The sequence below is a fragment of the Gouania willdenowi genome, chromosome 8, assembly GCF_900634775.1.
Source record: "Gouania willdenowi chromosome 8, fGouWil2.1, whole genome shotgun sequence".
NCBI lineage: Eukaryota > Metazoa > Chordata > Actinopteri > Blenniiformes > Gobiesocidae > Gouania > Gouania willdenowi.
Window position 1 is genome coordinate 17,142,232 of NC_041051.1, and position 27,184 is coordinate 17,169,415.

General features: G+C 38.7%; 2 protein-coding genes across 2 annotated transcripts; one reads left to right on the forward strand and one right to left on the reverse strand.

Moving 5' to 3' along the window:
* tbcd (tubulin folding cofactor D) lies at positions 1-27,034 on the reverse strand. Its single transcript, XM_028454792.1, has 39 exons — positions 26,586-27,034; positions 26,450-26,500; positions 26,261-26,358; positions 25,168-25,269; positions 24,861-25,007; positions 24,612-24,667; positions 22,903-23,035; positions 22,110-22,155; positions 21,864-21,993; positions 21,325-21,458; positions 21,181-21,241; positions 20,994-21,068; positions 20,762-20,856; positions 16,280-16,436; positions 10,873-10,930; positions 10,751-10,780; positions 10,355-10,440; positions 9,687-9,767; positions 9,515-9,588; positions 9,249-9,366; positions 9,100-9,160; positions 8,996-9,018; positions 8,875-8,906; positions 8,694-8,756; positions 8,543-8,619; positions 7,906-7,987; positions 7,709-7,827; positions 7,523-7,614; positions 7,090-7,230; positions 5,340-5,423; positions 4,873-5,031; positions 4,378-4,516; positions 2,878-2,996; positions 2,134-2,211; positions 1,976-2,062; positions 1,799-1,886; positions 596-705; positions 440-524; positions 1-145 (listed from the first exon to the last, which is right to left on the reverse strand). Exons 1-39 carry the CDS (start codon positions 26,767-26,769, stop codon positions 125-127), a joined length of 3,576 nt encoding a protein of 1,191 aa, XP_028310593.1. The 5' UTR covers positions 26,770-27,034; the 3' UTR covers positions 1-124.
* Positions 17,009-20,714, forward strand: znf750 (zinc finger protein 750). Its single transcript, XM_028454793.1, has 3 exons — positions 17,009-17,173; positions 18,471-19,721; positions 19,813-20,714. Exons 2-3 carry the CDS (start codon positions 18,481-18,483, stop codon positions 20,384-20,386), a joined length of 1,815 nt encoding a protein of 604 aa, XP_028310594.1. The 5' UTR covers positions 17,009-17,173; positions 18,471-18,480; the 3' UTR covers positions 20,387-20,714.
* Positions 27,035-27,184: the final 150 nt, after the last annotated feature.

Genomic DNA, 27,184 nt, shown 5'->3' on the forward strand with positions numbered 1-27,184 from the left:
CATGTTCCAGATGTTTAATGTGTTTTAAGTAAAGAGAAACAGTAAAGCAGCCAACACAGATCAGGAGAAATGAGTAACCAGGTCACCCTCATCCTGGTTCTGCTGGTTTTATAGCCACTGTTGATCAGGATGCAGGGGACGGACCCTGTACACAAAGCAAAACAACAAAATTGTGGTCAGATCAGCCATGTTCTTTAACTACTATTTCCAACTTTTTTCAGGAAATTTACTTTGAAAGAACTCATGAGGACATATGAAAGTGATCAGTGGATGCCTGTGAGGCAGTCGAAACATGTCAGGGGATCAAACTCAATTTCAAAGTCAATTTCATGAAAAAAGTTGTCTGAATAAATGAAACAACTTATTTCCAAACAGAAGACAAAATGAACTTGCTGGAATATTTTAATTACTGAGTGAAAAAAGAAAACGAAATATATACCTTTGAAATCAGCTGTGGCTGTGGAACTTCCAGCCAATCACAAATCTGATTCCTAAGTGGCCGCAGTGTGTTCAGGTCGCTCTGCCTGTAACACCAACACTTGTCAACACCAATCATCAGTAATCTATAGGTATAGCCTCACATGGCAACACTCACCAGTTAGTGTTACTGAGCAACTCGATGATCTCACCCAACACCTCTGGATTGACGACGTCGTCGTAGGTCACAAGCATCTCGTACATCTGGTCAGCTGCCATCTGTCTTATCTGCAGTAATGACAAAGGAGCAATGGTTTGTCTTCATGCTGTGAGAGGCTCAGATGACTTGAACGGCTCTCAGAGACACAAACTGTGTCAGAGGGACATTTTACTGGCTTTAAAGGTCCAAACTATTCAGAGACTTTAGACCACTTTTTCCCAACCTTTGTCTTGTTGTGACCCCATCTTTATGGTACAAAGTTTTTGATCATATTTGTTATGTGTTACAAATACAGAGTAATAAGGATTAGTGCACAAAGTGACCATATACATCAGCTCAGATACATTTATACTGCATTTCATTTGAACTAGATTTATATTTGAGAAAGTGCAAGTATAGAATACAGTTGATTAAGATTGTGGTGGTGTTTAAATTTGAAAAATAATTATTATTATTTAAGCTCTGAGTTTTCTGCCTCTTCTTCCTGCACTGTATGTCTATTTCTGTGACATTATGTAGTTTTAAATTGTGCAAAATAGATAAATAAAAATATATATTTTTAAATGTAATAAAATACATTTCTGATTTAAAATTACATTTTATTTTATCACTAGACTTTTCAGGCGACCCCAAGGTTGGAAAACTCTGCTCAAGGACTGACCCACTTGATAGAAATCACATTAAAGCTTCCATGGAGTAATTTCATTATTGTGGTGTTATTCTCCTAAATCAGATAAATACATAGTGTGGGCCTCATAAATCAATACAATGAAGATAATTTGCTCAAAAAAAAAAAAATTAAAATTGCATCTCAAAAGTTTGTTTTGATCTCGAATGTTTACACTTTATCAACATTGTCGAAAAGGTTTCGTGCATTGCATTGTGGGATGTAGAGTCCTGTAGACGGATGCATGAAAGTGTTTTAGTCCTGGATTAGTCCTTTGTTGCCAAAATCAATCAAATTAATGATAATGAAAATGTTCTACTTGAATGAGAAGCCTGGATCCTGCCCAATTCGTACCATCATAACAAACATTTTGGAAGGACTAAAAGGCTCAAATCAGACCTGACAACCCTTTAGAAACAACAAAGTAGATGGAATAAAGGAGAGCTTGTTTGTGGGTTTGAGGTGCCACAGATCGGTGAGTCCTTCAGACTTACCGCACAGCCTGAGTGGCAGAGCAGCAGCAGCAGCTGAGACCAAACCTTTTTCCTCACATCACCTTGGAACTGGATCAACCCACAGAAGCTGGAAAACACCAAGCAGCACACTCAGCTTTAAAGTCAGTGTTCCTTTAGTGCAGTGTAAAGCTTTTATTAACTAGAGAGGACACTTACACTGAGATACAGCAGCGCAGCTTAGCTGGGTCTTTGGTTTTCTTACACTGTTTGCAAAGATTCAAAATCTCCATACAAAATGGGTGACTGCAAGAACACAGAGATTTATTTGATTTAACCGCCGCATCATATAAAACAAAGCTTTCATAACAACTCACTTCTCCTGTGTGGTCAAGATTTCGAAGCAACCCATGGTGAGCAATTGATCAAGCATTTTCAGGATGGGGATGCAGACTCTAATGAAAGACAGAAAAAAAAGAGATTAGACAGCAGCACACTATGTAAACCATATGTGTCAAACTCAAGGCCTGGGGGCCAAATCCGGCCCTTCGGATCAACTAATTTGGCACGCGAGAGAAAGAATAAATGACAGAAAAAAACTTAAATCGTTGTGTAAATGAAACTCAACACTATTTGCAGGGGATCACAGTTTTTACCGGTGCTTATATCACATGATGGCAGTCATATTTAATGTTAAACTAATGAAACAAAACTCAAAACTCTTACAATATCCTTTAATTTTTCTCAAATTATTCCATAACATATCCGTTAATTAAATATAAATTGGAAACAAAATCAATAAAATATAAAGTGAAGACCCCATTGGTAATGATATCTATCACTTATTGCTTGATATTGTCAGCTTCTATGTATACATAGAAGTATTTTGTGCCCTATAGTACACTATAGGGCACAAAAATGTTTAAATTACTTGTTTTCCCGCATAAAATCTGTGGCCCACTTGCAATCCAACTGCTCTGTATTTTGGCCCCTGAACTAAAATGAGTTTGACACCCCTGATGTAAACCTTACTCGCTAAAACCTGCTATAAGTATGTTTTAGATCATACTAATAACAGGACAAGCGTGGCTCAAAAACTGTTGTGCGTCCCGAGCATTTACCGGTCATTGTGGAGATGGTCTCTAAAAACTTTCAGAAGCACCTCCTCAAACTGTTCCAGAGCAGCGTTATCCGGGATCTTTCTCAGGAACTTAAACAAAGACTGAGAGGAGAATTGCACCTGAAGACACAGACAGAGATAAGACTTTAATTTTAAAACTGTGGAGAAAGAAACATTCATGTATTCCCTGTGTACCAAACTTATGTGAAACTAATACATTTTCCACACATACACTATGTAATTCTAGTGGAATTAAGTGTCAATCTTGTCTTTCACATCATGGAAACACATTTCCCTGCATACGTTCCATACAGATACACTAATACAATCTCCCATTGGTAATCTTATTGGACATTTCAGTGGCCATGTGTGTTTTTTTTCCTGGAGAGTCCCTGATTGCACCATCCCACTCAGAGTGAACACTTTAGTGAGCCTGTGGTGTGAGAACATTAATCTTGGCCGGGTCTTGGCAGTCTTGGCTCATTCACTGACATTTAACCCCGAACAAACATATCGGTTTGTCACCTCTCTGACAACGTATCTGGAGCAGCGTATTTGAACAAGGGCCACAAAAAAAACTTGAACTTGATAACATGATCATGTCAGTCAACACATGCTAATTGCTAATTTCTTGCAACAAATCAGACATGTATATTAAACCGACGGCATGTTGGCAGTTAAATCAATCTTTCCCCACACAATTAAAATCTCTATTTTCTTCCAGAATAGTCTTTTTGTTAGTTGAGTTATCTTACCAGGGATTTAAAACTTAAGGTTAGTTACAGGTGCAAGAGAAGTTGATCGTCTGTAGAGGTTGCAGGAGGTGAAGTAGGAAGGTGGCAGAGTTACTGCACAAAGTGATATTTTTAGGTTAACCAACTGTTTTATCATCATTTTATTTGAAGTTAATATCATTATTCATCAATACCCACTGTAAGAAATAACTTTTTTGAAAGCTATAGGGAGCCATTGCAAAAGAGTCAAAGAGCCACATGAGGCTCCAGAGCCGCAGGTTGCAGACCCCTGCCTGATAGGAGCTGATTTACACTTTACTGGGCTTTAAGCCTGTTTACTTTATTAAATGGAAAAAAAACACAAAAAGTTAAAAATAAACTTTGCAGCCTATGCCTTTTTAGAGCTCTTTTTATTAACTCGCCACTGATGAATCTAAGAAGGGAGTCTGGACAAGAGATAAAATCTTAAAAATCGGATGGATTTCTGAAGCTAAATGAATAGGGAGGAGTTACAAAGCCTGTTATCTGTGGGACAATCACAAACCAACTCAGGACAGGTGTTTCTTAAGCAGCACAAGTTTTCAGTGCGTTTATAGCCTCCCCTGCTGGTCGACACTTCCAAAACAAATGCACCAAAGGATCAATTTGTGTGAAATTAACAGAAAAATAAATACATGAACAAATTAAAAATAAATTAGGGTTAAATAATCTACACGCATTTCCTATTTGGAATGATTTCTAACTTATCTGTCTATATTTTCACCCACCGTAGACTCAGTGATCCCTCCCACAGACACAGTGAGGCCCAGCAGGGTGTGGTACTGATACTCTGGCAGTCCCAGCAGTTGGGTGATGTACTGGAAAGCATGGGATGGAGCTTTCCAATCCAAACTAGTGGTGGTCTCACTGCAACATAAAGCAAGAAAGAATAATTATCTGACTCCAGTAAGCTCTTAACCTTTAAATCTGATCAAATATCATAACACTACATGATTAGATCCACTTTTGCCCGAGTAAAACATGTTAACACTTTATGATTAACACTTAACATACTTAAACTAAATATTTCAGTTGTAGGAATTATAGTTAAAGATCCTTAATTTATAATTTGTACTCAAACCAGTTACAAATAATCAATGAGATGATTGAAGGTTTCATTTCATGACACACAAACAGTACTGCCCCACTGCAATGAACAGGAAACAGGCTTAATAGAGGATAAAAAAAAAAGAGAATTTGTCACTGGTTAACAAGGAACTCACACTGGGAAAATGATCAACAGCTCCTCTCTGTGGGGTATGTGAGGTACTGCAGGCTCTGTGCTGTGAAGCAGGTGCACGAAAATGTTGCCAGCGTGAGCTCGATAGCGGTCAATCTTCTCCGCTGCTTGTTGAGCCAGGCACGCCATCATGCACTTAACCCTATGAAGAAGAGAAGATCATCATAGCTTCCTTCTTATGTGAAGGACAGTTGGAAGTCTCTAAATTCACTCGAGATTATCAGATTAGTTAGGATTTGGGACTAAAACAATCTAACAAGGAAGGTAGAAAACCTTTCAAACACTAAAATGTGCCACATTGTGATTTACAAACTAGACACTTCCCATAATCCCCATTCAACCTTCACTACCCATTTTCATGGAACAAAAAAATGTTTTTAATGCTTTTAAACACATGGAGGACTAAGTCACAGAAAGAGCTCTGGAGATAAAAGGCAGGAACACACTTACAGGTCTGGTGTGAGGACCTCTGGAGCGCTGCTGGAAATGAGCAGAGTCAGATCCCTCAGACTGCTCATCGCTGCCTCTCTGACCCTGAGCAAAAAAAGAGTTGTTTCAAATGAATCCTGGAACAGTGTTTGCCCACCAACCATAATCTTATGACAACAGTGACCCCCTCGTGGTGATATATATATTAAAAAGACAGATCTCTGCAAAATTAATCATTAAAAAAGTTAATGCAGGATCACGCAGAAGCATTATGGGCCGTTGTGTTCTCATGAGCTGCTTTAGTTCTATTTAATACAGTTTAATCTAATTTAACATGTTACTATCAGGGAGTATAATACTAGCGAAGCTCAACGTGTGTGTTTTTGTGTCACTGAATCAGTGTGTTTTATAACAGACATACATGAGGCATTTGTTTTATTGCCGCAGGGCACAATTTATTTATGTGCAACAGTCATGCTGGCATTTACTCAGAAGCTCTGCCCTAAAACAGGTTGAAACAGGTAGTTACTGTCACCAAAGAAAGTTTCAATTTTTTTTTTTTTTTTTTTTTTTTTTTTAAAGAGAAAAAAAACAGGGTAACGCAAAACATGTTCCCCTATTGCAGTGGTGTCAAACATATTTTAGTTCAGGGGCCAAATATGGACCAGTTTGATCTGAAATAGGCTGCAAATTTTAGGCAGGTAAACTACAACATTATTCTGCCCTATAAATTCAATGTAAAGTAATGGAAGTTACAGACAATATTCAATCTTAATATTTCCTTGAGTTTGTGAGCAATTTTTATTCAATTTGGGAAAAAATTTTAGGAATAACTTGAATAAAATTGCAGGATTTTGGAAAAGATAAAGATTTATTTCTCAACATTTGTGATTAGAAATGACTGGCATCATGTGATAAAAGGCAAATATTGTGGATATTCATTCAATTTATGTATTTGGAAGGGCTGAAATATCTGAATTAGTTAATATTTTCACACAATGGTTTATGTTTTCTGTAATTTCAACTGCAGCCGAATTGGCCTCGAGTTTGACACGTGCTCTAATGAGACGCTTAATGTAATTTTTCTCATTTCGATTTCACTTTCATTTAAACATGAACTGTAGAGATTAGAAGTATTAGAGTGGGTCATTGTAGCAGCCCTACAAACTCAAGAGTGATCTAAACAGGTATGTGGTCAACAAATGAAAAATAAAATATACATATATAAGAACAAAGCTGCAAAATTGTTAAAACTGTAATTATTTACAGTTTACTGTAGTTAATCAGAAGTAGATGCTTGTTTTTGTTATTGTTTATTTTCTAAACACTTTAAAGCTCTTTCTGATGAATGGAGTTCATTGTAATGCTCTTATATTTCCTGTGCGACGGATAAAGTTATAAACAACTGGCAGAAATCCATCTCATTGCACTACTAAATGCAGTTAGCACTGGGCTAAACAGTTATTCTATGGGCACTTACAAAAACAAGTGTGCATCTCAAACTGCAGCAAAAGAAACGAAGCAAACACCTTCTTTACAGAGGACGACGGAAGTAAAGGATTAGCAGACGGCCCATCCCATGCTCTGAGGACAAGTGACAAGCCTGGTGACATTCCTAGCGAGTCAGTAAGCGTGGCCTGGAGCTACTAGTGAGACAGGCATGTCACTTCCCCATGCAGAGGGACAGAAAAACAATCCTAATGCCTGGGGCAAATTTAAAAAGCATGTATGCACTTCTGTGTGTGTGTGTGTTTTATATGTTTTGACTCACCAGGCCCCGATGTCCCCCCTGCTGTCTGTGGTGTAGTCGCTCATGCTGTTAAGCAGGAGCTCGTACACTTTGTTCACATTCTCGGAGCACAGACACGAGTCTGGGGTCCCGTTGGCACAAACGCCTGCTTTCACAAACACTCTGAAAATTAAAATGAAACGAGGAATATTAGGTCGAGCAGGGGGAAAAACAAACAATCTACAAGAACAAGTGAGCGTCATCAGTAAATGAATGGACATGCCATTCAGGTCCAGCAGGACAAGTCAGTCCACTGTTTATTTTAGAATTACCACCAATACAGCTTTAAGTTAGCAGTAAAAGATGAGAGCAGCAGAAAGAAGAACGTGGATCAGACATTTAACATGAATAAAAAACAAGGTTTTTTTCATTTGATGGATTTTAAAACACTTAAGGATCCAATGGGAATTCTTACTGAGCAATCGATTTAATGGCGTCTCTTCTGGCCTCTGAAAAAGTCCTGTCCTTTTGTGTGACAACACACATCTGCTGTAGTCCTTCAAAGATCTAAGAGCATAAACACAACACAAATACATTGAAAAGCAACACTGGGGAAATGAATTGTAGATGAGCTACTAAATTCTACACCCTTCATATATACCTGTTCCACTTTGCCGTGGATCATAAAAGCTGGCAAACATCCGAGTGCGAGGGCAGATCCACAGCGAACCAGTAACTGTGCGCTCTGCAATCCGTTGATGTACCGAGACACTAAAACGTCTACACAAACACAAACTTGACGTTTAATTTCCATTTAGGAGTAGAAGAAAACCTTATATACAGTAGATACAAGCCGACCTTGTGTTTCTGCGTCAGCCTGGCCTGTCTCAGTCTGGTAGTACTCCTCACACAAAGCCATCAAAGCAGAAACCACAGCCGACTGCAGGAGGAAAATATACATGCTTTTCTTACGTTTCACACCGGGAAAGTGATAACAGGGTATTCAGGGTTTAAAAAAATTTTGTAGCCACAAAATGGCCAAAAAGTAAGCAAAAATGGTTAAAGTCACATTTTACTAGACATTTAGATCTGATAAATTGAAATATATACTGTAAGTGAGAAACTACTGAAAATGTTCTCTCTTTTCATCTGAAACGCCTCATATTAAAAAAAAAAAAAATTATTTAATAATTCAAATATTTTTTTCCTAATAAGATTTTATTTTATTCAAATGTATTTAATTTATCTTTACAATATGAAAATATATGACAGGCATGTTTTTGTAACCATTTTTTTTTCACTTTTTTCACCTTTCTCCAGGTCAGTTTGCTAATATTATTATCAAGTATGTATCAAATTTCATTTCTATAGCGATGCCATAACCAAACAAAGGAGTGTTACATTTAACAGTTCTTTACACAGCACGCAAGATGAGAAATCTGCCTTTTGAACGGCAACATTTTCCCATTATAACAAAAAGACAAGACAAGCTTACCAAAATGTCATCCCTGGCCTTGCTGGAAACTAGATGAAGAGTTTCTATGGTGTTGTCTAGAATCCACTGCCAGCCAGCTGTAAAACATCAGCTCGGACAGTGAACAAAGGAAAAAAAAACATCTCTGCAAACATTTAAAGGCCACACTTACAGATCACAGGATCGTTCTTGAAGGGCATTTTTGAGAGGGACAGCTTTTCAATCAGACCACAAACTGCGAGAAAACACAAACACCTTTATTACTTCACTTTAAAAGTTACAAAACAGTGATGCCTTTTATGAATTACAATTTTCTTTGTACAATTATCAAATCTACAGGCTTTTGGACTTACTTGCTAGTCTCATTAGCTCTCCACCAAATCCCCTGGTTAAAAAAACATCACAAGTTGAACATTACCTTTTGTTTTTTTTACTACAACCAATCATCAACACATATGTCATAAACTAATGTACCTGTAGCGCTTTCTGTCCTGTATCTGAAAGATGAATTAATGCCAATCAGTCGCTGAATTGCAGTGTTACAATAGATTTTATTTCATGACTTCAATTGTACCTACCTTCTGATGAATGCTTTTTAATGCATCCACACATTCAGGAGAGATCAAGTCTACCACCTCCCTTTGGGACACACAATGGGAAGTGGAGTTATTGAGGTCAATAACAAACATGTGAAGTATGAAAAGGCTACAGCCAGCGCTTATATTACCTCTCAGACTTTCTGCCCTCTTTGTACAAAGCGTACGTGACTTCTCCACATGCCAGTATGGCTCCATGGCGACGTTGCAGATCCGGACCCACCGCCATGGTTAGCAGCTTGGGTAAAACTAAGATCAACACATGACAAAGAGCAGCATGTATGACTGTGGCTCTTAATTACCCATTTCAGTCAGTTGTGAAAGCACCTTTTGTCATCAATTTGCTTTAATATAAAGTTTAACCCTGACTGGGAACAGGTAAGGTGGCATAGCTCACCTGTTGTCGCCATGTAATCAGGTGCTTGAGGCGTCAGGTTGTGAAGTGCTTTGGTGGCGAGCTCTCGGATGACACTGCAAAATGTATCCAGAAGTGTGCTTCACTTAGAATGGATCAACAAAAGTCATCCATAATAAATACTTCTTGTGATGCTGATCAACACAGAACTTACCCATCCCAGTGGTTGATTTTCATATCCACTAAATGATCAATCATGGCCTGGGTGTACTCTGGAAAAGCTGCTATATAGACACTACAAACACAGGGCAAAAATCCAAAAAGTCAAATTTATGTACCACGCAGGATAATTATTTTATTCTGCTTTCTTTGGGAGAGCTTTACTTCATTTTCTGTTTTGTGCACTTCTATAAGCAAACATGCCCCGAGGCTAGCATCTTCTCTATTTTCACTGCCTCAAACGTTGGCTCTGCTGCCTGCAGCACATTACTTACTGTGAGAGATGGCCACTTAAAAGACTTCCCGTAGTTGGACTTTCTTTGTTATGGCAATAGTGGACATTTAGATATATACGCTTAGAGGAGAGTAAACAAAGCCATGATAAAATCTAATGAATCATTGTCTATGTTTTGAGTGAGAAAGTTAATCAATATGTTAAACACAACATTGACCGTTTGATGTGTGAGCACACATTACTTTGTTGGGAGAAGAACCACCAATAAATACAACCAACATGTTATTTTATTGCTTTGAAGTTATTGGCCAAACTAGTCCATAAAATAAAACATTGGACTCAATCTGCATCTAATATTAAAGCTGCACGACCCAAATTTATATAAATATTGCACTCAGAACTGCAGAGACAAATGCTCCTATGCTTACCTAATCTTCAGATAGCAGTTGCTGAGATTTCCCACAGCATAGTAATCTGCTGTCGTTACTATGCCGATGCCATGTGGAAAAGTCCCCTGTAGAGTAAAACAAACATTATGCGATCAAAAACAGGACCGTAAATAACTGAAGAAGAAAAAAAACTGTGATTTGTTTCCAATATAAAGTGACAACCTCACATTTGAGGTTTAATTATATCTAGTTCATTGCAAAAACCAGTATCTGCTGGTGGCCTGGGGACATAAACGAAGGCCAACATCGTAACTTCAAAAGATTTTTGCTAATGTGGCATGTTTGAGCGCGACCTGGACCTTTGGCAACAAATAAGCCTGAAATCACAGCATCGCTGTTAGTCATGGTGATCAAGCCAATGAAGCAGTCACATACCTGTCGGCCCACATTTTCCTGGAAGGCAGCCTGTGACAAAACGAGACAGTGAGTCAGATTTTTTGTCTTGAAATTTTGTTTCTTGAGTCAAAGATGCAAAGGATTTCATATGGAAAACTTACGGAGGCTGCTCGGCGGCAGTTGATACTGCGATCAAACACAGCTGTGATAAGCAGAGAACTGAAAAAAGAAAAAAAAAAAAAAAAATCACACAAAAAAAAAACAGTTTTCAGTGGTGATTTCTTGTGGAGAACTTGCTCACGATGAGACTTTTTAAAATCAAGTCAAGCAACACTTCTTTTTACTTTAGTGTGACAATTATTTAGATAATTGTTTGCAAAACAGAAGTTTGATTGCATCAAAGTGTTTTTTAGACTTTTGTTTTGCAGCTTGATGTAAAAAAAGATGTTTTAGTGGGTTGCAAATAAACTTTAGACAGTCAACATCTTTTGTATGCTTCTAGAATTTGAGAAAATGGATGAAACACAACCACAAAATGCAGAATGTAACCAAATTGTTTACAATGACAGTGATGGACATGCAAACATGGATTCTGACATGCGTCAACACTGCTTTAAGATGTTTCAGCAGAGATTAACTGGAGAACGTCAGTTGATCAAGGCTGCTAACATGCTTCAAACATCAGTGCAACAGCCTTAAATGAACTGCTGCTGGGCTTGTTTGTTCTCCACTTCTATGTTTCCCCACAAATCTTCAGGATCCCAACTGCCATTTGGTGTTACCAACTGCCCCTGATGTGCAATAAAGTTAATACAAAACAAACATTAATTCAAAAGAAGAACAGATAGAGGTAAGTGTGCACAGCTGAAGACCAGTGCACCAGCGTATGTGTGCCCCAAGGTCATTAAGTCCCAAAGTGACTGAAATGTGTTTTCTGTGAATGTCATCAAGCTGTGATGAATAGAGCAGGAACCAGCTTGTCTTTGCATTTCTGCCAAACGGCGACCGAAACCTACAGCAGCAGGCGAAACCTGGCAACCCTGTAGGCAGGGGAAAGGGAGGGTGTTGTCGCGTCTGCTGATGCTAATTTGCAGGGGTTCAAACTGACACTGCAGAGCTGGTCTGCACAGTCAGAAGCCACAGGTCTATACATGCAAGCCAGTGGAAACGAGATCTGGGATTAAGAAAACCGTTACTATTGACAAAGAGTGGATACGTGTTACTGGATGGTGGAGAACTTCTCTGGAAGGGTGCAATACATGGATACGCAGGTTTAAGACTGTTACTTAGACTTTAGGGAATAAATATCTACAAAATGACACTGACTGTGCCTTAAAGTAATTTTAAACAAGAGTGAATCCACCTAATTAATTGGTACCAAACAAATATGAATACATAATCTACTAATGTATTCTCTTGAACCAACAATTTAACTAAAAATCTGTATACAAGTTTCAAATAAACTAAAAGGTTTTACATAAATCCTCTTAAATTAGCTTTGTGAAGGTAATGGCAACAAAATAATTAAGTCCCAGCAGTTTAATATATGATTTACTGCTGCCTGCAATATTGCAATGTTTAATGCTTCTACCCGATTCTTACAAATACATGTTTTCCATCATCATCATCGTTAGAAGCAGAAAAAACACACAAGTCATTGTAAAAATTTAAGTAGAAGGAGTACTCTACTTCAGAACTTAGTTTGCATTGGTTTGTATAAATCAAAAATACTCAGAGAAAGGAGGGTATGTAAAACTGGTAGAACAATAGTTGGCCAAAGCAAAGGATGACTCATGTGGTTCGATAATTAATGTTTCAGCAGAGAAGTTGTTAGAAAGAAAGGCGGATCTCAGTGCACATTATCATCATCTTTTACCATCTTTTACCATCATTTATGTTACCATCAATGATGAATGAAATGTTTTGAGAAATATAATATATTGACAAACACTATCAATAGTATTATGGCTCTCACTTTTACCAAATAAATAAATAAATAAATAATTTTTTTCCATGCATTGGTCTCTTTCAGCACAAATTATTGTCTAACACAATGCAAAACTGGCAAAAAAATCTTGGAGTAACACTACGACCAGGTGAAGGTGTACCTAATTCTTTTTTTCAAATCTACTCCTTAAAGCAAAAACCATAGCAACACAACTATAGAAATCTACTGGAGTCCATGTCTCAACAAATCATGGACGTTTTAGCAGTAGACGGGGATACAAATTGGTGCATTATTGGTATTTAATCATGAATCTTTAGTCTTTATGCTGTAGTTATCCATTTATGAGACAAGGTGGTTTGCAGTAAGAGTAAACATAATGAGGATTTAGTAAAAAGTATCCTAAGGCAGAGCAGACTGACAGGGAAGAACTGCTAAAATCAGGGGGTAGTAGTACCAGTGCTGACTACATTCTCTTCTGCTTGGACATTGTGGCTTTAATAACTGGACACTGCTAAGCTAACAAAGTGCTTTGGACCAGGAATGCCAGGACAATTCTGACTCAAAAAATGAAGTCATTCTTTAATTATTGTCTGGTCGGAATTATCAGTTTTTGCCATCGCAATAAAAGTGTTTGTCTACTGATGTCGACAAGGTGTGTATGAAAATGGCTCAGAGACAGGTGGTAGCAGGGTCAGACCAACTACAAACCCATACAAGAAGCAGGGTCCACTAACCCTGTTAGTGATGGTGAGAGTCCAGCTAACAGAGACAAAGGAGCAGGAACGGCTGCAGCTGAAAGTGTAAACAAGCTGGACTACTTTATCAGCAGGTTTGACCACCAACCTTATCTTAACCGCAATGACAACGCGTTAAAAAAAAACACACACACACAATCCCTCCCATTGACAAACTGGTGAAGCTCTGATGAGGGCAAAGAGATCCACAGGGTGATTTCTGTGGAAGCGCTATGACACTATCCCACCAATGAAGAACTACGTCTGTGAAGGTTTTCAGTCATTCGGCTCATGTTAATGATGGCTTTGTTAAAGCAACTGGACTTGCTTGAACCTCAGAACTGAAGAAGCATTCTGTATTAGAGGTGAAAAATCTTCAAGCAAAACTTCCACCCATTCCTAGACAATCCACCACATTGCATCAGCTGCTGAGCGAGAGCAGCTTTAGTGATAGGCTGATGTCCATTAAACTGCAGCAAAAAGGGGATTTTGTTGTTACTCGCATAGGTTCAGCTCCTGTTGCATATGTTGTTTTGTTATATTGCTATTATAACCATCATCCTTTCATATTGACAACACAGTCAGTGAAACATATAATAGATATTTGGCTTAATAAATAAAAGATGCATTAAATAACAAATAATGATTACTTGTTTATTTCTACTTCTAAATTAGAGGATATATAGTGGCATGTAATGATAAAAATCTGAAATTAACTAAAAGGCGCAATTTGCTGAAGGTCATTTACAGATTTCCCCTGTTTCTCCAACTCCTGCCATACATCTTCTGTCCACTCAACTTAACAAGTTGAAACATCCTCCATTCACCATGAAAAAAATGTAAATAAAACAATAACCTGTAACCCTGATTGTTAACTCTGACAGCTAAGAGTAAACAATATTGACATGGCATTAACCTGGCCCACCACCCAAATTTCTTTCTTTTTTTAACCACACCAAACTAAATAAAATTGATATTCCTGCATAGCAGGAATAAACTAAACTGTTATTAAATGAAGACATACTGAACAAGAAAGCAATGTGATACATAACATCGAGCAACATCAATAAAAGAAAAACAATGGGAAGTAGAGTTATGTTAGGAACCAACAGTTAGTTTAGGGCGACCGTGGCTCAGGTGGTAGTGGGTCGTCTTCTGATCGAGAGGTTGGGGGTTCGATCCCAGTACCTGACTATGTGTCGAAGTGTCCTTGGGCAAGACACTGAACCCTAAGTTGCTCCCAGTGGTCGACTAGCGCCTTGCATGGCAGTCCTGTCCCACTGGTGTGTGAATGTGAGAGTGAATGGGTGAATGAGCTGATGTGTAAAGCACTTTGAGACTGCTTCTGTGTGGTGATAAAGCACTATACAAAATCAAGTCCATTTACCATTTTATCACAGTAAATAAACTGAAACAAAAGGGTGAGATTTAATAATAAATACTGATGATTGTGTGGTTGTGTGTTAGAGTCTCTGGCAGTTATGATGCCTTCAAAATGCATAGAAAATGCACACTCACACCTTCCATTAGAAGGGGGTCTGCCCATCATTGCCTCCTGACATGGCAGGCCTGATCATCTCTCACGACACACTAATAAGTCCCAGCACAGTGGAACTGCCTTAATAGAAAACTGCCTTAATCATTTTTAAGGTGACACAATCAAAGTGATCTAGTAATAACAAAACAGAAGAATCCTTGTAACCTTCATTCTTTGGTTATTTCGTTTTAAAACCAAATCAAAAATAACGGTGTGGTTATTTTGTTTTACTGACTTAAAACCAACACAGAAATACAGAAGAACCAAAAATCATATATGCAGCATTTTTCAAAAAATCTCCTTCAGTTTGTGAGATATTTGGATATATACAGGGTAATTAGAGCCTGTTCTGAAGTCCACTGCACCTCGTTTCCCTCCACAGGTCCTGGACCAGGTCTCCTCACACAATAGGACTGTTTAGGATTTATTTCAGCAGTTTTCTGGTCCTGCTCATGTTTTCTTGCAGATTCATTACACCACCTCTGGTTTCTTTAACCACATATTGTGTGTGCTTTTCGTAACATCCATTTTTTGTTTTGTTTTATTTATGCATTAATAATGTTTCAATTCACCAGTTATTCAGTAATGTGACTTAGCGTTGCTCTTTCTTTTGTCAGAGAGTAAAAGTCTCCACCCTCGGTCTGTGGTCTGTGTGGTGAGATTAAAACATGAAGCTCTCGTCCATAGTTTCCCTTAAATATCAAAATATCTCACAAACAGAACGAGATTTAATTTTAAAACAGAGAAACTCTGCTTATCTGGTTTTAAGTCAGTAAAAGAAAATGACCACACTGTTTACTTGTTATTGTTATTTGGTTTTTCAAATGGAATAACCAAACAACGACAGGTACACAGATTCAGAAGGCTCTGATTTTTCTTTCCTGCACAAAAACAGCACAATGTGTGCTTAGGTGGGGACATGCAAGACTGACGTAGGACAGAAAAACTGGTTTGTAGCTGTAAAGAGCAGCTTCGAGGCAAATATTCATGCTAAATGCCAATCAAAATACGCTCCAATTCCACCACTGAAATTAAGCCTACAAAAGTCTCGTTCTGGTGCAAGAAAGACTGCACATGAACACTTATCATGCAAGAAAAAGGATTACTGTGCACATTTGGTGTGGATACGTACTAGCTTTTTGGAATGCATGTATTGCTTTAAAATGAAGATGCTATTAAGCACAATAACTACTGTTGAACTTGAAACAACAAACCACAGACTGGCCTGCATTCTATCAAATTCACTACACAAAAAAACATATTTCTTGTTTGTTGTTTGCTGTGAAGTTAGCACAGCAATAACCTAATACAGCTAAATGTTTGTGTTAGTGTAGAATCAACAGGGTTACCTGGCAATCTGATTCACATAAGGCTTGAGCTCCTTGGGTTCGTAGGCTCTGGCAAAAGACCAGCACACGTAGCAAGCAGCGTCCCGTACGTTGGCGCCCACACTGTGCGTACCCCTTTTTTTGTCGTATATCAGAGACTTTAAAATGAGCGGCACAACTGCAAAACAAGATGACAAACCATTAAACAAGAAATGAATAAAACCTGTATAAATTTCAAAAAAAGGTTTGCAGTCATTTCAAGAACTCATAAAACTTGAGAAAAATCTTGAAGACAACAAAACTTTTGTCTGCACAACAGACAGACAAATAATTTAGAATGCAAGACATTGCTATACTAACCTGATCAGCAATTGATTGCACAGGAGTCTCTACCACATGTTAATTTCAATCAGAAAGAGCCTTATTTAACATTGATTTTTTGTCTTATTGCTGTTTCTTTTTACCTGCCAAGGGACTGCAGATGCAAATTAGCATTTTTGCAACAATCCAGCACATTTACGTCTGTTGATGCTAAATTAGAAGTGAAACCTGTAAGGTAGTGGGACCATTTCCTTTTAAACAAAAGCAATTGATTCAAAGAAAGAAGAAAGCTGTGTGAGCTACCCCCAATCTAAATCATTGCTCGAGGCTTGACTAATACCAGGTACATCAATGTTGCCTTAGGGCCCTGGTGTTTGTACTGAGGCCCCGCCCACTGATGAGACAACACCTCAGAGAGTGGAACTCGCCACACAAGTAACATCCCTCACAGTCACCATCCCTCACATTTACAAACACACTCTGAACTCTAAGCACCTCCGAAGACGAGCGACCCGATAGTGGCCACTGGTTTCAAAGCGTTGGAAGCCCAGATCTCGGGGGGGAAAAAACACACAGGCTCCTCAATTAGAGCAGGTATGTAGATTTTTGTTGTTTTATTGTATTTTATTTTTGAAACACTGCAGCAAAGATACACTTTATCACTTTTACGCGGATTCACTTTAAGCCTTTTACTGTTACATACCAGATATTTGTGGTGTCGCTTTTAACATGTTGGTGTTTGGGATTATTTTTGAGTTGTGTAAAGGCTCACTGAGCACCTGTTGCTTGTCCTGATCCCTTGTGACTGATGCTCCAGTCTCTGGAAGACTGACTCCTTGAAACCACTATCCTACTGAAATAAGAGCGTCTTTGTTTAGGATTGTTGCAGCTCATGCACTGTGTAAGCGTCTCTATTCCTTTACATAGATAATTAGACACTCAAAATCTAAAATTAGTTTGTAAAAATAAAATTGGGAAGAGGGGTAATTTTTTTCCTAATCTATGTTTTAAAAGGAATTTCTTAAGAAGGGAGTGGCCTTGCATGCAACCACAGGTGAGGAGAAACTTGAGTGACAACTTCTTGCGACAGTGCATGACAAGCAGGTTCCTCAACGCACACCCAGTGACTCCTACTCTGAGCTTTAGGTGATGTTTGATTTCAAACAACCAACTTCATCCTTCAGCGGCTCCTTCTTAAAAAGCCTGCTGCTTAACAGTGATAAGTTACTTAAAGCACTCATGACATTTCACAGCCAGTGAACTCATCGAACGATAACTGCATCCCACAGGTGTCGTCATGGGAAGCAGATGGCAGGTGGTTCCCACGCCGACAGCGTAGAGTTTAGTAAGGCTGAGAAAAACACAAGTCTCTGCATGCCCTCGGGGTCTGTGCTGGCGACTACGGCGTCTGCATGACTTGTGCCAGCAGCTCTCCTGCTTTACGAGGCAGATTAGTGAAGAGATACCGAAACAGACAGGCAGGTGATCAAGCAGACCAAGTGGGGGCGTTTGTAGGCTGCTAAGCTAATTAGGGAAAGGCTGCCGCTATGCAAACAGGTACAGGTGTAGTCAAATGTCTGGAGTAACAGTTTCTCTGTTTGGTGTTCAACCCAGTTGAAGACCTGCGTTCATGTTGTAGGAATACATTAGCCTGGGGGTGCAGCGTTCAGTGCAGCTCAAGATTCTTCTTATGGAGCAGAAAAATAAGGTGTTCAAAGAAAAATCCCTCAATAATAAGAATAATAACTAACTTAACTAGTCAGACTACTGAAAATAACCTCAGTGACAGTAACTATTCGCCAAACTTTTGCCATTCTTTGCACTTTATTTTATTTTTTTGTAATGTTTGTGTAAATACTTATCTGCAATGTTTACTTTTTTCTTTTTTGAGGGGATATCAAATGAAAATGGAAACCGTTCAGGAACGAAAGCCAAAAAGACCCCACTACATTCCACGACCACCAGGAAAGCCCTTCAAATACCAGTGTTTCCAGTGTCCATTCACTTGCAATGAAAAGTCCCATCTCTTCAACCACATGAAATACAACTTGTGCAAAAACTCTATCTCCTTGATGTCCAAAAAGAATAGCCAGTCAGCTCGACAGATCAAAGCAACAACAAAAGCAGCTCTTGTCAAATCAAAGGAAACAGCAAACATGATTTCATCAGTCCAGAAGACCAGCTCTAAAAACCTGCCTGATGAAGAGAACAAAACAAATGCCAAGGACGATGACATGGAAGAAGTGAATGTTGGCTGTGACAGTCCAATGACTGACATCAGTCAGACTGCAGAAAACATAGATTTAGGCCTAGATCAGGAACACAGAGAAAGTATTGAGGAAAAAGACTTGCCGCGCCCTTCTGCTTTCTCCCCTGTCACACCCAACCGTGACGGAGCAGAAGTCTTTAAGGAAGCAGTGCCACAGGTAGAGGATTCTCAACCTGCTGCTCCCACTTTTACCCACCCGGGATTCCCATGGGGCTCAATCCCTCCTTCCATTCCAGTCAAACCATTGACCTCTCTGATGGTTCCTGATTACCCGCCGTATCTGCTGCCTGACCGGCCTCTGTATTCGCCATACTACCTTCCAGCAAGCCACCATGTGAGTGAGCACAACACCACCTCATTCCAATCAGAGTTTTTGAATCCTCAGCGGCCTATGGCACTGCAACCCATTGTGCCCCCACATTCCACCCAGTTCCAACCCTACGCATACACATACTGCCACCCTCTCCACCCTGGTCCTCCTATGCCCTACGCTATGTACCGGCCCCATGAATTATCAATGCCAATTACCGGACACAGATATATTCCATTGGATTTGTACAGCGCAAATCTAAGCCCCAAGGATTATGAATTATACCCACGCACACACCCTACTCCTAATACCCCACCGGTTTCTTCAAAGGAGGAAATCCACCAGGTGAGAAGTGAAGACAAGGAAACAAGGTTTAGCCCCAAAGAAGGGTGTTCCGCTTCAGGGTCCCCTGACAGGCCAATTCAAGCACACATCATGCAGAAAGACAGTGAAGAATGCCAGTATAGCCCTAAGGAAGAGTCACAGACCAATCTCCAACAAGGACAAACACACATGTCCGAAGAAACCACAGCACAGCTGAAAAGTGGGACTGTGGATCAAGGGTACAAAAAATATTACTTTTATTCATCAAATTGTTTTGCTATATTTGTAAGGACATGTCTAACTTTTATTCTTTTAAAATGTCTCTTTCAGGTCAAGTGATGGCAGTCATTTCTCCTCTGAATCTGTTCCTGAGCCTCATCCAAAAGATGGAGATCACAAGGACAACACAGATGATCTGACTCCCCTCAACCTCTCCACCAAGCACCAGAACCAAAAAAGAATTCAATCTGATCACAGACTGACATGCACGGACTCTAGGACTATAAAGATGCCTGAGTTGCCTCTGAACCTCTGCCTTCGATCGTCTCCTGGCAGCCCTGTGCACATCTCCTCTCTGAACAATCCGGAAAATCCTCAGCTGCAAACTAATAATGCACTGGAGGAAGAACCATGCGATCAGAGGCAGACTGCGGCTCTGGCACTATGTCAGCTAGCCAGTGCAAGCTCCGCTGCCATGCCATGCGACTTCACTGTGCAGCCCTCAACGGATCTAATAGAAACTCCCAGTCCTGCTTCTGCTGAGAACGTCACTAAACCCACCAGGGTTAAGACAGCAGGAGTAAAAAGGGCAAGAAGTGTTCACGGGGAAAGTAAAAATCACAAACCAAACAAGCGAGTAAAAGCACACAGACGGGCTCTTCGGAGGAAGCCTCGCTGCTATTAACCACTGAACTGCCTACTCTGATATTCAGTAGTAGAAACTGTTTATCTTCAGCACTGCAAGTCTCTGAATCAGAAGATTAATTACTGCAAATATAAGCCACTTTAAGCTTTGTCTTCCAGCAGGAGGGAACGTGACGTATTAATACCGCTGACTGGTTATTCATGTAAAAATTGAAACTAGCACTCTCAGGTGTGTGCATATATGTTTTCTTGAATTGATTTTTAATGGGACATGTTTTTTATTAAAACCACCAGTGGAAAATGAAATCATGCATTGTAAAAACAGTAAACATATGTAAATATCTTGAATAAAAAAATACATAACCTAGTGCCACAGCAGTCCCTGTAGTGTCTGACTGATGACTGTTTCACATACCTTCGGTGAGTCTGGAAGGCATCAACAGTCCTCTCCTACCCAGTTCTGCCAGTGCGAGGCAGCCTCCATGCCACGCGTTTTCTGTTTCGTGAAAGCTGGATACACGATGCACAAAAAAAACAATGCGTTACTGGAGAATAACGCTGGATGACTGAATCACCCATGAATGATTAGTATAGTAAATAAATAACAACACATTATTGATGGTACAGGCCCAAAGCAAAAAAGTTACCTGAAGCATTCGAGCACTGCTCCAACCACCTCATTTGCCAGCACCTTGGGAAGCCTTCCAGTCAGCCTCCCAATGCTAAAGGGATACACACAAACATTTCTTATGTCACATCAAAACTTCTGGAAAAACACAAATGTGCGACACGTAAAAACAAGGAAGTTGTTGGATGTCAACAGTTAAGTCTTACCCTTTAGCAGCAGACCAGCGCACTATTGTTTCTTTATCCCTCAGGCCCATTAACAGATGGTCTGTGGGAAAATACATAAAAATGAGTCTTTTGCAAGGATGTGGTGATGATTATTTAATCAAAAAAGTAAAAAATAAAACAAACCAATAACAGACTCCACTTCCTCAGGAATGTCATAGTATTCTTCCTGCTCCTGTGGTGTCTCCTCTGGTGTTACTGGAGCAGCTGATTTGGTCATGGCCAGGTTGGCTGCTAAAGAGCGGCTGCCTCGCTGGTATCTGGAAAGAAAATTTGATAGAGATTTTAAAAAATATATTGTAGTTCCTTTATGGAACTAAGCAAACACTCCTTATTACATGTTCGGGAATGTTCTCAGTTATCCAATTTATTGTCGAATAGTAAGGCAGCTGCACTTGGAACAAATAACCCTTAACGATATTCACCTAGTTTTCCAAATCTAGCCTTTGATGGTTATACTGAACAATCTTGATTTGTTGTGTAATACTGTTAGAAGTTTGAAAAATCTGGAAACTAAAAAAAGAGTAATCTCGAGAAGTGGGGGAACTATTACATTGTTTAGAAATAACATCTATCACTGTTTTTAAATGAAAGGATATGATCTAAAAAAAAAAAGTGACATAAATTTTCTGCCTACAATAAGTACAAATAAGTGTAAATCTGACCTCCAATCTGCCAGGCGTGGCTTCAGGAAGGTGAGACCAAGCCTCTGGCTAAGTTTGACAATCAGTTTCCTCAGCAACTCGCTGCTCCCTGAGAAATTCTTGTCCTGCAGACATTTCAGAACCACAGGAGCTAGAAAAGACAACATAGTTAGCTTCAAAACATCTTTTTTTATATAGAAAAAACAAACAATATATATAACATATTTTTGATAACAGGAGACCTAGATAATAGACCATTTAACCTACCGTACTGAAGGAGGTCATCTCGTTTCCCATGTTTAAAAAGCTTTGCCTAAGAGTCAAACACAAGAAAACATAATTTCTAAATATACTACAGAATCAGTGACTTGATTACAAATCCACGTTCCTTTATTTTATCCGTTTTCTAGTCATTTGCTCCTGTGATTTCTGAAGCCAAAGGATAACTAAACACAAAATGCAGTAAAATTGGTTCATGTACAGTCATTTAATCTAATTAGGTTCAGCCAATAAGTAACTACTGATTCTTTATCATGTTTCATACAACTGGCACAATCTGATTTCATAAACAGAAAGACACGTTCATGTAAACACAGCCTTACCTAAGTAGGCTTCGATTACTTTTGACAAACAACCAGTGACTTCTAAAACATGTTATTCAACTCTACGTTCAAGGTTAAGGAGTGTAGCGAACTTGCTTTAGGGTTGCATTCTATTACCTTTAATTACATAAACTGATTTGAAAATGTGATTTATTAATTGTGAATATTTGCAGCATGCAGTCAATGACTGCGATCAGGATTTTCTATTAAAACTAGATTTCCTTTGCCACCTTTGCTGGAAAACGGTTTCTCTGACATAGACCGAGAACTTGAAGCAACAGATCCCACACAGGCAACAGGTGCATTACGCACCTGCTAAAACCACACACAGCTCTGTATGAAGCATACCAGTCATGTCAGATCTTGTACATTACTCTAGTTTAAACACATGTCTCACAAATCACACTGACACACACACACACAGCCACAGACACACACACACACACACACACAATTACCAGGGACTGTAAAACACCATCCAGGACCCTGACATTTGTCACTGAATCATCACTGGTCTGGGATATTGTGGTGAGACTCCAGTCCAGAAAGTCTCCAAGGCACATCTGCTTCACATCGGGGCGTGTCATAAAACTTCAAAGTCGCGTACAGACAGGAAACACAGAATTAGAAGAATTATTTTAGATGAATGTCAGCATTACAATGCAAGCTCTCCATCTGCTGGCAAAATGAGTTATTACAGACCAGCACCAGAAAGGGTTTTTGTAGCAAAAACTGGCTTTGTTTGAATATTAAAGGATTATGTTCAGCTTTAAATATAATTTTATTTTTATCTTTTTATTAAAAAGTTATTCCCAGTATTTGTTTTTCAATAGGACTAAATGCAGTGCAAACCACAATAAGGTTAGAATTATAAATTACTATGTAGGTATATTGTGATCCCTGTACAGTGTTGTCAGACGAGACATTTATGGGGCTATTATTGTAACAAAACTATTTGTGTGTGTAAAATCCAATCTGTGTGTTTTTACCTTGATCCGTGTGTGTAGAATTAGGAATTTTAAATGAAGTTGTCTGTCCGTAATCAATTCTGTGTATCTGTATTAACATCCGTACGTGTGTAATCAAACCGGGACACTACTGGCTGTCTCTGTGCACGGGACTTTTGGAACACATTTGGCGAATGCGATCTGTAACTTTTTAATACTTGTATCTCATGCAATACCGCTAGAAAACAGCAGTTGTCGCTGGTACCAAGTGAAAGACCCTTCAATGGCTTTTATGCACATGATGACGTCACTCCTGGTGCATTGTGGGGATCGTGCACCATGCCAGGAAGACACGTTGCTACAGCTGCCTAGCTTTGACAAAGTGGTTTAACCTAAATCTTACTTTCTATTTTTTCAAAACATTTTATTATTTTTTTTAAATGGCTCGTTGGTGTGTAAAAAGCTGTGATGCTACAGTTAGCATGATATACTTTATGTAGTATGACCTTATCTATGCCATAATGAAGTTTGTGTTGATGCTAACGAGGCCGTGGCTATGGACACGTTTAATGTATCCATAGACTGCCAGTCTACTTGATGTGTGAATAAAACAATTTACAAGTTCAGATGTCCTGGAGTTTAGCTAAATTGATTTTATTTAAATCGACATATAGAATTTCACTGTAAAGTTTGCTTCCCTGTGTAATTCCTTTAAACACCAAAGTTGTCATATCATTATACTTATATATATATATATATATATATATATGAAAATGATTAGCAGTAGTACAAAAAATTCAGAAAGGAACATGTACTTATTATTCCTACTCCAAAAGAAAACAATATGAAGAATGAATCCTGGTTTTAGTACAAATTATAAAAACATTATATTACATACATAATATTTAAATACATAGATTTGGTTGGGAATAGTGCATTAATAAAGAAACCTCTCATTTTAAACCTATAGAGAGGTTTTTTAAACTTTTTGGGAACACATTCCTGAGGCCATTTGTTGATTCAAATGTTCATTAATGAACATTATGGAACAGTTTATATTTCTATTGAACATTTCTCTAAATTATCTCAGACAACCTCTGGTTGACATGACAACTATTGTGAATTTTCTATCTAATTTTAATAAAGTTCATCATGGCTGAAACTAGTGTTTATTTATTTATTTATGTATTTATTTATTTGTGCTGTGTCCTGTCACTTACTTCGCCACCAGTAACGATGCAGCTTTCCTGGGAGAATCAACAACGCATAAGTATGACTGGAAAAGAAGAGAAGTAAATAAATAAGTTGAGCTGGGAGAAAACTGTATTTATAGATGAGAACATAAGGCACTTACTGAAAATTCTAAAATTTCTCTGAATTTCACATTCAACAAAATTACAAGTTTTGTGTGTTTTTTATTATGTAAAGGTTTATTAAATAATAAAACACATACAGCTTTTTTCAAATACCTTTGCAATATCCATAATACGGTCCATGGTTGGCTCCCTTGGCTTTCCCACACCTGATTCCAGGATGCCATCCAGACGAGAAAAATCAAAGGGATTTAGGCAGGTCATAGAAAGCCATAGCAACAACATGTAGCGAGTTTCCCACGTCTGAAAAAAAAAAAGGAAATTGGATAAAAGGTTTCACATTCTCGGTTCTATCCATAAAACAAACATGTACTAAACACAGTGGTTTTGCTAATGAGTTACAATTGCTTGTGAAGTGACACAGGTTTTTTTTTTTTCCTCCATGATGTAAATACAGACTCACTTTACAGTCTTTGGGATCCTGCTGGGACAGCAAATTCAAGACTGGCAGGACATCTGCCACCTCGTGCGGAAAGCGGTGCATGGCTCTTTTAAAACCTCTGACCTGAAGAAAGACGTTAACAAATCAATACAACCATCAAAGGTAAGCAACAGAAGTAGTCAATACACTACATAAAGGGCTCTATGTGAGGAATTTGCCTGAATTTCAGAATGGTTTGAGATTTTCAACCCCTGAGCTCTAAGACTCAGGGATAATTTATAATTTATCTCATGAGCAGCTACTTTAGATTTGTTACGAGAAAAACGAGCTAATTTCATTCTTATAAAGCACTTGGTTATTTTCATTCAGTTAAAGATAAAAGAGTAGGCCTAGTTTCATTTCATTGTTCATTAATTTTATCAAAAACTAAAAGGAACAATTGTATTTTTACATTCCTACATCCAAATGTCACGCCATTGACCCAAAACGTCCAGATAACTGTGTATGATCATGTGCCTGTGAGGAAGGCCTGGAGTGGGCAGTATATCACGATTCAAGATATATTGAGATTTTTAGTTTGGCAATACTGTAAAGTAAATTACAATATCGCCTATATCGATAGTTTTGTTTTTAAGGTTTATTTTGTATTAAAATACTAATTTTAGGATTTGCCACTTTCACTACTTCTCAGAACAGCATAAAAAGCAGTTTGATGGATTGCTGAGTGAGTCCTAACCCAGACCTTCCCTAAAGAAGCCACACTACAGAACTCACTCACACATGCTGTCCTTTATTGAAAAAAATGACAAAAGTGGCACATTTTGTGCAGCTGGTTGCTCATAAATGTACATGTGTGGCATTTTGAATCAGAAAATGTAACCTAGAATTGTCTTTTTGGTAAAACTTTATTGAGTTAAAAAATATTGAGATGTATATCGCCATTTTGAGAAAAAATATCAAGATATGAGTTCTGGTCCAAATCACCCAGCCCTATTATAAGGATGTCAGTTTGTATGCCAGCACTGACAGTATGGATGAATGGGTGTGCTATGCATACAGTACTAGTAGTGCATTATTAACTGATAGAAGGTACAGCTTGTGTTTTTCAACCAACCTTAGAGATGAAGTAGAGAAACTGAAAGCTCAAGTGAACCAAAGAGAGCTCTGACTTTTCATTCCTCACAAACTCCAACAGTAAACTGAACAGCGATCCTGTTTGGAATTAGACAGGAAACACGTATGAACTGTTGTTAGTTGCTTTTATCACGTCAAAGAACACACCCATGTGGAGATGAGTACCTACCAAGGTGTGGGTCCAGCAGATGAGGCTGGTCCTGGTATCGGTCTAATATCACTGCATGGGGAAACATGACAGTCAGACAGCTGTGTCAAATTAGTATTAACAGTTTGATGATGTGTTTTGGTTTAGTGGCTCTCACATTTGAACTTCTGTGTGGTCACTTCTCTGGGTCTCATGTCTCCATGAACCTGGGGGAGGCTGCAGATCAGGTCTCGGGTATCTGCGACCTCAGTGAAGCCGTCCAGGATGCAGGCTTTGGTTATCGAGTCCGTCTCCCCCTCGTCAGCACCGGGGCTTCCTTTATTTTCCTCCAATAAAGCCATTGTCAGTGACGGGAAGTGAGTTTGTTTAAGAATATTAGCTATTCAATCGGTTAGCTGGCTAGCACTAGCATATAAACACAAAACAATGCAACTATAGCTATAATACGCCACTAAAGCACTATTGACAACGGAACAAACATGGACTTAGAAAGAACAGATAGTGGTGTGACGTTCCGTATCGAGGCTTTGAAGCGCGTGCGGAGTGTTTCAGTCCCCTATTCTTTTATGGGCCGAATCCATTCGCGGCTCGTATTAATGACGTATGTCGTGTGTGAAAAGATTCGCTGACTGGCCACGCCCTCTAAACATATATATATGATTCATTTTATGGTTTTGACTCGTTTTAGAAACTAACTTTTTTGTGGCATTCCTTTTATTTTATGTGTATGTTTTATATGTTTTTACATGTTCAAAA